The sequence below is a fragment of the Micromesistius poutassou genome (assembly GCF_964030765.1).
Source record: "Micromesistius poutassou genome assembly, chromosome: 9".
Taxonomy (NCBI): domain Eukaryota; kingdom Metazoa; phylum Chordata; class Actinopteri; order Gadiformes; family Gadidae; genus Micromesistius; species Micromesistius poutassou.
The window spans coordinates 8357948-8375143 of NC_140279.1; the positions used below are offsets into that span (position 1 = coordinate 8357948).

The 17196-nt window shown below is 44.6% G+C and overlaps 1 protein-coding gene across 4 annotated transcripts in view; it reads right to left on the reverse strand.

Annotated features, from left to right (window-relative positions):
- Positions 1-17196, reverse strand: part of suco (SUN domain containing ossification factor) — a 41901-nt gene that overhangs the window by 18568 nt on the left and 6137 nt on the right. For 3 of the 4 annotated variants that reach the window (XM_084473076.1, XM_084473075.1, XM_084473074.1), the window contains exons 2-6: positions 5477-5621; positions 2689-2799; positions 1850-2265; positions 1185-1328; positions 554-731 (exon numbers count right to left, since the gene is read on the reverse strand). In XM_084473076.1, the coding sequence (XP_084329202.1) occupies positions 554-731; positions 1185-1328; positions 1850-2265; positions 2689-2799; positions 5477-5621 (994 nt within the window). The remainder of the gene's footprint in view (positions 1-553; positions 732-1184; positions 1329-1849; positions 2266-2688; positions 2800-5476; positions 5622-17196) is intronic. The other variant, XM_084473077.1, reaches the window with a different exon arrangement.

Sequence of the window (17196 nt, forward strand, 5' to 3'; positions counted from 1 at the left end):
TCGCACACACAATCTTACAGAGAGCAAACCGAGAGAGCAGACCAGAGGAGTGCGGCTGAAACATTTATGATCCACGTCTTTTGTCAGGAGTGCCGTTTATTCTGGCTAGCTGGAGCCACCATCCTGTGCGCTGCCCGTGCACACATTCTGTGGCATGGTCGTAGCTGGGATGACACACATCTACCTTAATAACCATAATACATTGAGTTTATATAGCAGCTCTCATCTGAGGCAGCAAATATGGAAGCACTTTACAGGTACAAGGCTAAGATAACAGAAAATATATAATAGCCCCTAAAAAACCTTTAACAAGGCTAATTGGTAAAAAGGTTTCCTTCCCTTTCAAAGGCGTCGTGGCTGTTTTGAACACCTTTTTTGAGGGGGGGGGGGGGGGGGGTCTTTTGTCATCAGACATTGAAGACACCAAACCACGGTCACAACAAGGTTTACCATATTTTAACCACATAGTGCCTTCTCTTGATGGTGATGGGCTGACCCCGCATTACACTGGCAGACCCAGAACACATGCTTCACATGGCTGTGAATGACTGACCTCTTTTTGGTGGGGAGCGGTAGCGTTTCCCTGCAGGTCCGGGTCCCTCAGCCCCTGGAACTCCTCCTCCTGCCGCCGCTCTACGGGGCTCAGAGACACCTTCACCTTTGACTGTTGGACCTCCACCTCCTGGCCCTGCTTCTCGGACCACTGGCTCTCCGCTTCGTCAACATCCTCACTATGGCATAGAGACAAAGGGGTGGAGGTAGGAGGGTGGAGATGGGGAAGTGGACAGTGGACAGTCAGCACGGTAGGCTAGAAAACGGAAGTAGGCCTCGCTCAAACAATGAGCAGGGTACACAACGCAACTGTGCGAGTGCATCTCCGCCACCCACGTTGCTCCTCTGACACCCATTGGCGAACTTGCCGGCAATTCGGCAGTGGGTGTCGAGAATGACGTGGATGTGGAGATGTACTCCAACAGGGGGTATTGTCGTCCCTCTTCACACCAGCTAGACTTTGTTGGCTTTGCCCAGAAAAACAGCAGTGAAAGAGAGTGGAGGAGGCGTAGGAGGAGAGCAAGGCCAGCGAACAGCGGATGCACTTAGCGGTGAGCGGTGGCTGGGTGAGGGGGCGTTTCTACGATTACCTTGCTAGGTATTCTGATTGGCCTTCTGGATCCTTGACTCACCTGGGGAGAGGGCTGCCAAAAGTGGGGTTTGCACAGGTTGCCAGTTTGACTCCACATTGTGAGTCAGAGAGCTCAGCATAGTGCTCAGCAGAGACAAAGCTGTCTACTGGGGGTTCGTCTCCATCACTGGCAACCCACACTGCACTGAGGGGAAAGAAAGGATATGCTGTTTAACACAGCTTCTCGGACTGAGGGGAGAGAAAGGGAAAGGGAAAGGCTGTTGTGGTTCAGCTCAAATGAACAGTCTTCTCGGAAGCAGGCGTTTTTGCTCGAGGAATCGGACAGTGACGAAGCCATGAGGACACTCATTTTGAAGGTTGGATCCAGAATGAATCTAGGTCAGCGACGGCCCTATGACCCACTTCCACCACATCCAGTTGTGGAGGAATTCCGTGAGGATAACGAATTGGAAGACACAGCCTGATAGTTCAGCACACATCGAAAAAGCATACTCCAGTGACGCGACAGCGGCAGTGGGTTGACCAAATCCACATGATGCATTTCAAAATAAGTATGTAGCTTATACCAATCGCACTGGTTGAGAGACTACCATGATAGACACTACATTGCAAACTTGTCAGAAATGACCGTCTGTAGTGAGCGGCAAACCCTCCATAGAGCTAGACGTGGGGGTCCTGCGTTGGCAGGAGTGGGGTCCTTCTTACCCTGTGTGCACGGAGTCGACACTCCTTGAGGTAGGCGCGTCTTGGATGTCAACTGGTTCCCCGGAGGGGTCAGCCGACGGGACAGCCTCCAAGGTGGGCTGTGGCGTAGGGGCGTCGCCGGAACCCTCCGTCGGCTGGGGGAGGAGTGCTGGGGGTGGAGTGTCGTCTGTGGAAGCCTGGTCCTGGGCTGGAGGTGGCGGCTGGTCTGGGGTGACCAGCGTGGAGGAGGCCGAGGGAGCGGGGGACTGGAGAGTCTGGGCTGCCCGGTCGTGGTCCTGGCCCTGGCCTTCAGAGTGTGGATCCGAGTATGTCTGGGGCTCCGTGTGTATTTCGGGTTCTGTAGAGCCCGGTGTAGAGTCTGTTTGTTGGTCTGGTGGGATATCTGCCGCTGACGACACCTCCCCATCGGTCAGAGTCTGAAGAGAAGAGAAAGACAGTAGGATGAACTGATGTGGCTCTGCAACCACTGGCTTTCTCCTAACCACAGACTGATGGAAACAGAGTCCACAAACTGAAACATACGCAACACAACAATTTAAATCACTTGGAATGGATCACGGACCATCAAACATTGTTTGTACTGTTGATTAGTGTAGTAAAATATGATTTAACATATCATCATCATGTCAGTTGACAGCCAAATTCAGCTAAATGTTGCCAACATCTTAGAACACTTACTGATTGGCCAGAGATTGTTTTGAAAGAAATGAGTGCCTTACATACAAACTGGTTATCAGCGCTATGACCTTGTTTGTACTAAACAGGTTGAGTGACAATACAAGCCCTCGGGCAAGGGAAAGTTGGAGATGTTATGATGTGGATATTTTTTGGACGCTAACCAGTTCACTGTTGTGTATATTTTCTGCTGGCGGTTGCTCTATTGATCCCGTTCTCTCCGTCTTCAGTCCCACATCGTATGACGTAAGCGTGTGCAATGACTCTTCTTCAATCTGGGAAAAACATCACACACACACACACACACGGTTAACTGCTTAACATTTTGAAAGTTTCACATAGACTTCGACTAAATCTCAAGCTGGTTAACGCAAAAAAGTGTTTGCGTCTACTGCTTTTTGTTAATTTGATTTTGGATTTAAATTTCTCAGAGATCAATTGAAGGTCCCATGACATGCCACCAGGTGTCTGTTATGACATCACAGGTGGGTGTGTCCACCTAGATGTGTGGTGTGTCCATCTCAGGTTGTGAGATCAACTTTTGTGGATACAGTATTGGAAGAGACAAAGGCTGTGTTATCAGGGCACTGACAGACTGACAGGCCTGTTTGGCGGGCTGGCTGGGCCTGGTGGGCACAGGACATCAAACAATGGCCCTTCTTCTTCCGTACAAACACACATTTACTGTACAACTCACTCACTCACTCCCGACAGACACAGACACAGACACACACACAGCCTTTCCACTACACTGAGGCAGACAAAAAATAACACACATACACACACACAACATAAGCCAGTAGATACCGTTCTGGAGGTCAGTCAACATCAACAGACTTAAAAAAAAGTTGCCCGATTCAGTACGACCAACACATGCTTTACTATGAAAGCGTCAAACAGGCACAAGCCTCAACAAGTAATAAGAGTAAACTCCAAATTCACAAAGCACACTGGTCATGGTATATTTCGGTGCCGTGCATGAGACCTGTTCATTTATCAATACAATTAAAGGGGTAGTTTGGAATTTTGGACATCGGACCTCATTTCCAAGTGAGCCAGTGTGTTATTTATCATTGGAGACCGTTGTCAACATGTTTCATTCAGTCCTTCTAGTTGCAGAGATCGCTGGTGCTAGGTTAGTGCAAGTCGATGTAAACTGCTAGCCTGCCAATAAAAACAGTTTTACCCACTCCCCAGTACACCCGAGTGAAACCAGTTATAACGCTATCAGACTATCTATGTAAATGTCTGTGTTGATAGAATAATGTTAGAAATAAAACTACCCTTGCATCGCATTGCATTTAGTTTATAATCCCTGTAGTTGGAAGCAGGCTTAGGCAGTGGTGGACTGATTACCCGGAGTGCGCTTCTCTGTTTACGTGAAGTGAAATTCCGCCGCTGCTGAGAAAGTAGTCCCTCAAAATGTAATGCGATCATTGCGATACCAGGATAGTTTTATTTCTAACATTATTCTATCAACACAGACATTTACATTGACAGTCGGGCGTTATAATTGGTTTGCCTCGGGTGTACTGGGGAGTGGGTAAAACAGTTTTTATTGGCAGGCTAGCAGTTCCCATCGACTTGCACTAGCCTAGCACCAGCGAAGTCTGCAACTAGAAGGACTGAATGAAACTGTCTCCAATAATAAATAACACACTGGCTCATTTGGAAATGACGTCCGATGTCCAAAATTCCAAACTACCCCTTTTAGAGGAAATATTTACGAAACACGTGATGGTGGTAAAATGAGAAGATGGCAGAGACCTGGTTAACCCTAACCCTTAAAGTAATCAGAGATTCCAATGACATTTGGACCAGTCCTAGTAAGTAAAGATGTGACCGTGAAACTTCAACTCGCCTCGATTCACCTATGGTATAATCCTTCAAGACTAGACATTAAAGATTTGGTTAATGCAGGCAACCAGGTAGAAAAGTGAGACTGTAACATAATCTTTGGGCAGCTCTAGAAAAGTGGATTAGATGTATTTAACACACATCCAGCAGTGACCCAGTCATAACTTTTTACACAGATTTCCCTCTCTGGCTTTTCCCTATGACCTTAAGATCTCGGGCCAGGGGAAACACTCAGATGGCAGACCCTCTACAGCTCCGATCAGCCATAATGACCGAGCACTGCTCGTGGGATTGTTGATGAACTTTGAACTGAGACACTGACCAGCGAGGCCTTTATCTGGCTTCATTGTAACCAAACTCTTTCTTTGTAGAAGAAGGATTATCTTCAACTGCTGGGGTACTCACAAAGGAATATACAGAACTTTCTGACAGAGGAACATCTGCTGTCTTGACAAGCAGTTTATTGATAGACAATCTTGAGAAGGCTGATCGGAGAGTTTTTATTCCCTATAATCCAATGCACACTTCAATGCTTTCTACCCAGACATGATCAGCCCCCCCCCCCCCCATCTCTTTTCCTAGCAACAACCTCCTTCTCTTAAATGCTGACAACTAGGCCAATAAGCTCCTTCAGCTCCCCTTACCCCGAGTCAACTGGGACACAGGGCCTGTAAATATTGCTGAGCATAGGTCATTGTTGCTGTTAATAGGATAGACTGGGATAACGACCGCCGGCTGAACATTAGCTGGGACGTGTAGAAGGGGGCTAGTTCGGGCGTTACACATAGTTGTTAAATGAACCAACACTGTTGAACAAGACTACATTTCAATCTGAACATAAATTAAATACAGATCTTCGATTACAAAATGTCAAATTTCTGTTCTGGAGATTAAGTCCACTCGAACTTTACTAGGCTGACAAAAATAAGAAGTCTGAGTTGAAAAAGGCCTCACCAATCACAAACTGTAACCGAAAAATGTAATTGATCAATTGTGATCAGAAGATAGTGAGAAAAGCAATGTACAACACTAACTTCAGTGTAGAAGTGAGTTTTCATGACGATATATATACACTGTATAATGACCAGGACAAACCTTGTGCCGAGTGGACTCCTGCTGAGTGGACTCCTCCAGGGCCCCCTCCAGGGTCCGGCTGTGGACCTCAGGGTCTGTGTCCCCACCAGACTGAGCTGGACTGGGCACGCTTTGCTCTGAACTATACACATAATTACTGGGGCACCTGGAAGACATCAAGCACAGGAAAACCATACATTTGGTAAGATAATTTTACATCACCTTGGAAAGACCTTGTACACCAAAACAATACGGTCATAAAAATAAATAATATTCAGCCTGGTATCATGCAAGGTATCACACATGTTGAAGAAACCCCATACGGACCTTCCAAAAATGTTTTTTATTCTGTTCTGTGACTTGCTTTTATGTGTTTTTAGGCAACAATGGCAGTGTATGCTGCTTGTATAAGCAATATTTTTGTGGATCCGCCACACAGTATTGTTGTGTAGCGCACAACAATACCCAAATGTACGGCTTTCTGTATCTTTGCTTGTGTGGGTACGTGTCATCAAGAGTGCCCCCCCTGTCCCATCTCCAAGTCTAGCTTAAAGACTTTTCAGACTGGAGACAAGAATCCTCAGCCCTCAATATATTTTCAATGAGGAACAGGATATCGAGTCCAGGCAGTAATTTTTCACAGGTGGCCCATTTATGCACATGTTCATGCAGCCTGTTGCCCTGTAGCCTGATCTATACACAGAGAGTGAATGACGTTTAGATTATTTGATACTTTTATATAATATTTACAACAACAAAAAAATAACGTATTAGTTAAGGCGGCAGGCGTGTGTGGCTTAGGCGGCCGCCTAAGTGCTGTGGGAGACCACAGCACTGTGTGGCGAATGCAAAGCTACTCTTTACGATCCGTGTCATGGAAAATCCACAGAGGGGATGGAACAGTAAAGCTTATCTAGATGAGGCGAGCTCTGAAGTGTTTGTACATGTCGCCATGATGCTGAGTCACCTACAGAGTGCAGCTTAAAGCCCTTTTTTCAGCTACCGGGGAGGGGGAGGAAGCCATTAGGAGCAAGCTACTCTGACGGCTGCTGTGTTTTAATGCATCAAGAGAAGTCCAGACAGGAAATACGCAGTTCGGAAATTGAACACGGACCCTTACAGGCCATGGCTAGGCCATTAAAAATTTTAAATTCTCACCTGTATACAATCAGAAGATGGGTCTTTCCTGGATATTGGAATAGCAATACAACACTGTGCTTCTCAGTAACTAGAGCGGCTCCTCTTGAGCAGCCATTCATCATTATCAAGCACACAGCAGATGGACCCTCATGTTAGCATGCCGTCAACAGGGGCGACTGACAGGGAGCACCTGGCTATAGGTCTTATACTCAAAACAGAAGAAAAATAAACTTCAAACACATTACACCGAAATCTGCAATGTTTATCAGTCTGTCAGACAAGCATAGCCTGCCTCCTGTTCGTTTAAATATGAGGTAACTGATAATGACTGGAGGCAAAAATGTAATGTCTACAGGGCTACATCGTACAAGAAGATTAATGGAACCTCTGGATACAATCCTAGATAATCCAATCCTACAATCCTAGATATTGATTAGTCTATCTAATAGAGGGGGCACATCAGACTTTGAATTGTATTTTGTTCTGTAGGCTACAGGGATTGTTGACGGGGGGGCGCGCGATCGGGATTGTTGACGGGGGGGGGGCCATCAGGGTTGTTGAGGGGGGGGCGCGCGATCGGGATTGTTGACAGGGGGAGGGGGGGCGATGAGGGTTGTTGACGGGAGGCCGCGCGATCGGGATTGTTGATGGGGGGGGGGGGGGGGGAAATCGGGATTGTTGACGGGGGGGGTGATCAGGGTTGTTGACGAGTGGGCGCGCGATCGGGATTGTTGACGGGGGGGTGATCAGGGTTGTTGACGAGAGGGCGCGCGATCCGGATTGTTGACGGGGGGGGGGGGGGGGGGGGGGGGAGGATCAGGATTGTTTCATTTGGGCGCCCCCAACACATTTTGCCACCCTAGGCGATCGCCTAGTTCGCCTATGGCAATCGCCAGGCCTGGTGATGATGTACACGTGCGTGGTACTGATGTGGCCGTGCACAGTGCTATTGTATGCGGGCAGAGCCGTTTTAGTGTGATCAGTGATTCCAGTAGGACTCCGGCTCATTCCCCCTGAACTGTTCTTATAATAGGGCTGGGTGATATATCGTTTGTACTAATATTTTGCGACTTGTTAAAAATGGATGTAGTAAATGACTATCACATCTAGTAACAAAATTTTGACAGTTTTTTAAGCCCCTGGCATGAGACTTGCTTTTTGACGTTTAGCTTCTCAGCTCTCTCCGGGCTCTTTCCCTGTTCCCTGCTCCCCTCCAGATACAAAAGACAGGTGCAGTAGGCCGAGCAGTACAAAAATGAGACTGAGCTCCACACGTCCACACTATTGCGTTATACTTTAGGCGTCCGGGAATCCTGACCCTCTCTTGCAATCATCAAATTCAATGGCTACACAGAATGGGCACCACACATCCGCATATCCACACACATGGCTGTGTGTGAAGCAAAACAGTATTTGTTGTCTGCTTTAAATGTGGGAATAGGAATTGTATGATCATCAATATATAGTAATCTATGCCACTTCATCACTGTTAATGAAATAAGACCACGATTTAGAGAAATCTGAGTAAAATTTTATGTTTTTGCTAGTCTGTGAACATTCAAGATAACTGCATTTTCGTGATGCCAAAGACGCCAATATGTTCTTTGACGTCACAACCGAGGAACACAAGCGTTGATTCATGTGTGGACATGTAGAGCTCTGTCTGGACAGCAGTGGACTGCGGCGTCCCAGGAGAGGGTTATGCTTCCTGGACAGCTTTATAACGCTCCGGTGTAGGTTGGGGTGTGGAGCTCCTTCTGAGCAGAGGTCTAGTTTGATATCCGTGTCTGTGGGTTTAACTTCTCAGAGATTTCTGGTACAACACCGCGGTGTGTGACACATTTCATGCACAATGGTTCATACACAACAACGGTAGAGATGCACGATTCTTGATAAAATGTGAACCATGATTTTCTTGCTTAGGCCTCGTTTCCACCAAGCAGTGCGGTATGGTTCGCTCGTATTGGCGTTTCGTAACGCCAAAAGTTGGGCAGGGTCCCAAAATAAGCGTGCTGAGCCGTGCCTATTTTTCGGTACTCCTCCGTTGGGGTACCAAGCGGTCTGAAAGGGTGTCGGAAAGGAGGAGCTACATACACCATCCGTTGATTGGTCTACACAATCATCAGTACCAACAAGATATTTCTGGAAAACTACGAAAGGTTAGTTTATTGAAGAAAATGTTGTGCAAAAGTTTGCTGTCCATCTTGGACGTCCTCCATTGTTGCTCTTTGTTTAATGTCGCGTTCTTCTTTTTCATTTAATTTATTAGGAAAATTCTGTTATTTTGAACATTGAGCCCCCTTTCTGGGTTGTCTAGGATGAACTAGAGTGGTTGACACCGAAATTTTGACTATTGGTTCTGTCTCGGGAATTTGGCTAATTTAGAATCGCCCCTGCCTGCTTCAGAATGGCTGGCTACGGGCATTCACAAACCTGTTCTTACAACTCTAAATGTTCGTTTTCAGAAATGTGCAACTCACCGAGTGGTAAGTGGTGTTCGTTGATGTTCCAAATCAAGTATCGTAGCGAAATACAGTTTGTCATGATTTATTTGGCATTTTGTAAATCCCATTGATTTCTGTTGGAAGACTCATTGCACGGAAAGCTTACTGTAAAGATTAGGGATGTCCGATAATTATCGACCCTATAATTATCGGCCGATATCAGCAATTATGACGTCATCCCAATAAACCTGATAAAATTATTGATAGCTCCGATAATACAATATATTTTTGGTTAAAAAAAAATGCAGTGTGGGTGGATTTCCTCCCGTTTTGCCAGTACTGTGGTACGACTGATAGCGTATGGTTTAGGAAGAGGGAGTTTTTCACAAATCCAGCGCTCCCTTTCTCATGCCTGGCTGTGACGTAGTCACATAACTTTCAGAAGCAGCATGTTTAGTAAACAAACATGGCGTCGGTAGTGTGGGACTTTCAGTTTCGGAGGAAAACAGTTTGCTTGATATTTGTAACAAATGCAATGCAGAAGTTCCACGAGGAGGGAAAAGGGTAACAAGCTATAACACATCCAACCTAATAAGTCACCTGATACATCACCACCGCTACGATGGTTTGTTAAAAGCCTACGAGGACGCGCAAGCAGCTAAAGCTGCTGCGAATCCAAAGCCAGCTACAAAGGAACCGGCGTGGCTTGTACCTATTGATGAGGCGTTTGCAAAATTAAAGAAGTTTGACAGAGATGACCCAAGGGCTCAAGCGATCTCTAACCTGATCACAGAAATGATGGCACTTGACGACCAGCCCTTTTCCCTGGTCGTTTCCGAGGTGCTTATGCTTACATAATATCAGAGAATATCCGCGTCAGTTCGGCCGCGGCGCAATTAATGAATAAAGATCATAAACTGAATGGCTGTACAAGTGTTCTGAGACACGGCTGCGAACCGGCAACTTTCAAAAAAAGTAGTGCCGGTTTGGTTCCGTGCCACTGCCGTATCCAGTGGAATAGCCTACATTGACTATATTGGTTTCTAATGTCTTCGGCAAACATTTTTATTGCCGTGCCGCTTCCGTGACGGTTCTGGTGGAAATTGCCCTTCACTCAACATTCCGAAAATATCTATCATGTTGGATATGTTGCCTATTTCCTCATCTGTCTCTATGCCGCTCTGACAACGTTGCCCCTGGCAACCGATAGCCGTGGATGCCATCATGGCGGACGGGCTCAAACCCCTCCCCTCCCCAAAAATCACGTGACTCCTCATTCTCAATAGCGTCAAATGTTTTATCTGCTGACAAAGCACAATACCTGTTGGTTTTTAGTAGGGATGCACCGAAATTTCGGCCACTGCAAAGTGCAAAACGGAAAACGGTGTTGTTGTTTTTTCAGTGCTAAATAAATATTTTTATACTTTTAATAATTGTAATTGATTTATTCTTTGAATTGCAATGCCTTGATTTTAGTGAGGTTAGTACACAGTCATAGCTATAAATGCAATGGTAGGCCTACTAATAATTGGCATAATAATTTATTTCGGTGTTTCGGTTTTCGGCATTTTCAGTTTCGGCCAAGAATTTTCATTTCGGTGCATCCCTAGTTTTTAGTTCACTCATTGTTCAGGGAAACACATTGTTAATGACATTGACGGATTGTGAATTTTGTGATTGACTCAAATTGTATATTTATTATAAAATAAATATGGTCACTTTATTTGAAGAGTCAAAACTGTTGTCTTGGCTTTGTTTTGTTCATAGTAGTAATGCTCATGTCATGATAAATCTGGTTAGGTCAAAACTACAAGAATATACATTTTAAAAATAATTATCGGTTATTGATATCGGTATCGACCTTGAGGAGCAGAAAGTTATCAATATTGGGTTCAAAAAATCAATATCGTCCACCCCTAATAAAGATGTCTTTTATTTGCTATTAGCAGCAACAAAATGTACTTTTTTTGCCATCAATCATAAAACAGCCTGCATAAAATTAAGACAATATTCAGCCATTGCAAATAAAATGTATTGTTAAAGCCAATGGATGAAAAATATTTTTACGAAAACAAGTGGCAAAACAAATTACTTGTCTATTATGTACCTGCACAGACTCAGTAAACATGCACTTCTTTTACTCAATAATACTCAAAATAAAAGCCAAACAAGAAAAAAAATTCTCACTAATCACACATTACTTACTATTTCATCAATATCGGTTTGAGATATAGCAAATATCAGAAGTTATACCTTAATTGCATATACAGGAGTTATACTGCAGCCTTCTGTGAATCAGGCATTGCCATTGGATGATAAACCACAATTTAATCAATGAATGTCCAAACAAAACATTGCTTTTCAACTTCTTCAGTGGAATAGACAAAGCAAGTTCAGTTCAGCAAGTTCCCTTCCCCCCACCATCGTCGTCTCAATGGTGAAAGAGAAGAGTGCCACCATTCCTCCAATGTTTGAGAAAAAGCATGAACCTTTCTCCAAGTTGCTACCTTAACTTACAATGCTACCTTGGCCAGGGCTCACTTGTAAAAGAGATACAGTATCTATCTCAATGTGCTTTTTCTCCCAGGTTAAATAAAAGGTAAAATAAAAAAAATAAAAGGTTGAAAAGATGAGGAAGAGGAGGAAAGGAGGAAAAAAGGGCCATGGTGCGAGTGTGCATGTGCTACGTGCGCTTATGGAGGCGGGGTTTGACCTACTTCTGGTTCTTATGCAACACTGAGGGTTGGGGGCGGAACCACACATGAGTAGAAATATATTAGAGGCTGCTTAAGAGGCCGAGCTCTGGAGGCTTAGGGAAAGTGTGGTCAGAAATATAAGGGAGAGAAAGGGTTGTCCTACAACCCGAAACGTCAGCTCCACAAATTCAAGCTCTCCGAGCTCAGGCAAGACTCATGACTCAGCAGATCTACAAATATCTGCTCTTCTCCTTCCCTCCTCTGTCATCCATCCTGTTCTACTTTAGCAGCAGCCCCCTTTTTCTTCCTCCCTCTCCCTTCCTTTTCAGGCAATATTATTTTGCCATCCTAGAATACTACATAGGTTATTTGCATTACTGAGCGTGCTGGTAATAATGCATTCCATTTATTCAATTATCATCAACTAATGTCTCAAAAGGTGGGCTGCATATTTCACAATATAACCCTTTGATTGATTAAAATATGGACAGAATTCTGTATTTGCATTCGTTGAGTTTAGGAGCAAACTGTGATGGCAACTGGGTTTAACAGTTAGGTTGGCTGATTAAAATGCAGTGTAACACTCAGTTTGAACGAGTTGGTTCACGATTCTTCAATAAATCCACCGCAGGAATATGTCCAAATTATTCTCCCTTTGGGCAGTGAAACAAAGCACTGAGCCTACCAGCAGTCCATATAATTATATAAGCATCAAATTACAAATTTGCTTTGCTGTTGTCTCCCAAACTAGAGACAGTTTAGTCTCTGTGTGCTGGATGCAGCCAAATCCCCTCGAATATCCTGCTGGCTTGGGAGCCTGCCGTACTCCAGCAAAACAAGCATACTGCATCAACAGGACCCCACGATACCAACTGAGCGGACAGACAACCGGACGGGGAAGCTTAATCCACCTGCAGCTTTTTTTATACATCTGGTATGTTATCCTACCACCCAGCTCTCGGGTCACTGGCAGGATGTTTGCCCAGTAACACAAAGCTTTCCGCCAGTCCCAGTAACACTGGAGATTTGGCACACACACACACACACACACACACACACACACACACACACACACACACACACACACACACACACACACACACACACACACACACACACACACACACACACACACACACACACACACAGTGAGAGTGTCTGTCTGAAAAGTTTCTGGCAGACTATGTGAATGCCCTCCATCCCTCACGCTTGCCATTTACTTCAAGGGACTAACCTACTTTAGAAGCAGCGTATAACCCTGCATAGGCCTGGGCAATAAAACAATAAATTATCATATCGTGAAAGACTTTTGATGAATAGAAATATAAAACATGTTCAATATATATTGATAAGACACTGGACCACCGAATCTAGCAGCTGGGTTTGTTACACAAACACGGTTAAATACTTATTTACAATATTTGAGTGTTTTTCATTGTTGCATTGGAGTATTCAATGAAGAACAGTGGAAGGTCATATTAAGGTAACTCGCATGGTAACTCCTAGTCTTTTAATAATATGTCTTTCAGCAATATCGCCCAGGCCTCCCTGCATCTTTGTATCTCACACATGCCTAGGTCACGTTGTATGCTGATAAATGCGATGTCACCATTGCAACGGTCAAGTATCTTTCGCCAAGCTTCAGAGATAAGCTGACGTACTGGGCAAAATTGTCAACTGCACAGCAAGCACGCCAGACACTCTGCTGACTTCAAATCAACCGTGTTCAAACCAGTTTATATCGTATCTCTGAATGCATCAGCTTACGACTAAGCCCATTAACCACTGCTACTCATGAATAAAGGGAAACAAACACACTCAGAAAGGGACGCAACACAATGGTGTCAGCTATGGCTGACACCTGAAGATACCACTGTGTTTTACACTGTGGTTCCAATCTCTCATTGGATAGCTTGGATTGTGTGTAGCTGATTCTCTGATGCACTCTGTAAAACACTCAGACTGTTTGTATATAGGTTCTACAGGGAGGGGAGGTGGAGAACGTAAATAGCAGTGAGAAATTATAATAAGAAAATACATTTGTACATCAAATCGGGCATTAAATCATTCAGAATGCCATAGCATTGCAGCAGTTGCTAAAAACCACTTCACCGACTATAAATCCTTGCTCATGAAGCAGAAGCGAGAGGAAATGTGGACTGAAGTGCTTCCTCCTTCTCCAGAACAGCTGACTGCGAACAGAGAGCCAGAGTGAAATACCAAAACAGAATGCAATCGCAAGAAGTTCCAGCCGCCACGTGGGCGAAGGCGTGGACATAGGTGGGCGGGGTACAGGACGGGGAGAGATGGCAGGGCCTGCTTGTAAAAAGTAGGGGATGGGCTTCAGCCAGGCTAACAAAGAATGAACTGCTTGGAGGAAACGCGGAGGCACAGTACAGCCGGGGAGGATCCAACCATAGAGCCTGCTCCAATCTCTAGCATAGTGGCACAACAAGGATATAGAATGAGGTTTGAGCAGCAGCAGTTTGTCCCAAAGCCTGCTGAGCCTCAGTAATCCTCCCCTTTGCTGGCACATCTCCTCAGCTGCTGGAGCACACATTGGCTCAGCTGAAGAGCTCCCTCGGACTCATGCACATAAAAACACACTCCGAAAGGAAGAAACTATACCATAAACAGATCTACCGCATACAACCACAACATATCTTTCAACATTTGAAGATTTGTGTTGTACAAAAAGCTGATTGGCCTTGTAAAGACGAGAACACCATACATGAATGAATGCCAATAGAGACAACCACTACTGATTAGCTCTACTGACCCAAATCAATCCGGCTCCAAGTGCTTATCAGAACAGCCGTCACCTGCCTGATGACATCAGGTGATGCAATGGCTCCACATCGACAAGGAAAACAGAAAAACAAATATGTGGAAGACTCTTATCTCAAACACACCTGAATCAAGCGAACAAAGTGGCCCAGGTATGAGCAACAGGAAGCGATAACACACATCATGGCTATCCTATATGGGGTGAGGCACATTGATACATCAACATTTTAACTTCGATTCCCATGACACACCATGAGAGAACTTTGTAGTCCTCTCTTCAGGATCAATATCGGTGTGACTCACGACTCCATCTCATTGCATTTGGTTTGCATTTGGTTTATTAGAGCCGGTCTTTCTGTAGCACTGCATGAATAAACAGGCCTGCCTCTGCCTTGGAGCTAGCCCTAGAATCAAAACACACCACGTCACCCGAGGGGCTGACTCACTAAACCCCAGAAGGATATGCTCCAGTTGACGTTAAGACATCCTTGTTAAAGAGCAAATCATCAACTTATTCATAGGGAGGCATTTGTCCCCCAAGGAAGCGACTGAAACTGATCTTCTAATGTGGTCCCATGAACCTCTGATGACCAGGGGAAGGGGAAAATAATGAAGTCAAGTGGAGAGGTAATGGAAGCTAACGGTAAACACTTTCTGGTCCGATGCAGCAAGTGATCTTTCTTTCCAAAAATCATTCAGACACAAGGGGAAGAAAATATGACATAATATACAATTGTATGTGGTTTGATAAGGGTTCACTTCATTCATGTCAAAGCCCCTCAGCACACACCTAGTGAAAGCTGGACAAGATAGCCCCAGCACCCCCGCGGGTTCTGGGGCTGAGTGAAGCTGAACAGTGAGAAGAATAGCAGTAGTCAGTCAGTAGGGGATCAAAGAGCCTTGGGGAGTGCCGGGAACGAGGATGGGAACGCCATCCCAGAGAGCGCGAGAGACAGCGAGAGAGTAGGACAACTAAGGACGCAGTCATGCAGTATAACAATGTGTGATGGGTAAAGCCACTTGCTCGGCGCATTAAAGCGTGTCTGCGTATGTGTGTGAATTCACCACGGACATGAATTCAGTGCACGTGCATCAGCAGGCCGAGCAGCAGGCCGAGCCACAGAACAGAAACTCATGGAACATACATACCCCCCCTCCCTTAATGGCTGGAGTGCTATGAGGTGAAGACTGGTTTGTACAACAACACAGCATTAAAGACCCTGAAGCCCCCTCAAAGTCTTATCTATCTATTTGGTATGGTGGAATGAAACAAATTAGACAATGGGTATTATGATTATGCTTAATGTTTCACACAATAACTAATAATAACTAATAAATAATTTTACTGCTAAAAACTGCTAAAAAGTACCGTTTTTTTCATTCATATAATTGGGGCTGCTGTTGAGGCCGACATCTTCTAAATGAAGCCTAAATATTTTACCCTCACAATACACGCTCGTTTGTGAAGGGAGAAACATTGCAACACATTTTGGTTGACTAAACAAACCCTACAGAGGGCATAATGTCCGTGTTGACATTCTATATGTCCAATGTATGTGGGCGAGCATTCAGCAGGCTTTGTAGATTGGCTACAACACTGCCTGAAAGCTTCCTCAAAGCCCCTCCTCCTCACTGGCTATAGTACATAATGTTCCTGAGTCAGCCTTGACGGTAGCCGCCCCCCCCCCCCCCTGAAGTGGGCTGTGGATTCAGGCCACAACCAGATCCACAATTGGGAAGTTGTTGCACACACAAAAAAACTGAAAAAAATCAAAATCAAAAAGCATGGGCAGAAAGCGACCTAAAGTAAGATTAAGACAGGACAATAAGCAGCGTGAGGGGTGAGGGTTGAAAAAAGGGAAGGAGCGTTGTCCATAGAGGAAAAAGAACATTGTGTTCTTCTGGGAGAAGAGATAAGAATACAAGATATACATCAATGTATATACATTTTTTGTAATCTATATAATTTGCTAGTTATGCCTGTGCCAAAAACCAACACACATTTATGTTTTAAATATAATAACAGTATGGACAAAATAACCTGACACATACACCTTTGGTGTAGGCAAAAGTCCCTGCTTTTTCAAGTCAACAATTACCATCCTTTTAATACCATACAGCCTCACAGTAAACACTGCTTTTTGGCCTTCAATTCAAGACAAGGCTATTGGCTAGGATCCAATTCTCACCTTTGGCCAAAAGACTATTGTGAGTTAAAATGTGAAAAATGTGAGTTGGGATCCTGCAAATGATTTACTTTCACACAAAACTAAACCAATACACTTAGAAGTAGGTTTACAATTCTTTCCATTTTTTTATGGAATATCATGGACGAATAATGGTCATTTGATTCAAATACAGAGAGAATGTCAGTATTTTACAGTGTAATGGCTCAGGTGTTCAACTCTCAGCTGAAAGATAGCTGGTTTGATCTCCTATGTCCTCAGCCATCAGGCAGTTTGCATAGACACAAGATTAATTGTTGACATCGATGTCTATGTAGACAGACACAGCTGTCATTTTCTGGGACTATTGGAGGCTTCTACATACATTCATACAACTGGTTTGAATCAGTAAGTGATCAGTGAGATACGTTCCATTCAGTTAAAAACTCCTCCAACACTACAACACTTACCCTCGCAACTTATTGAAAATATGTCTCTGCGGTCAGAAC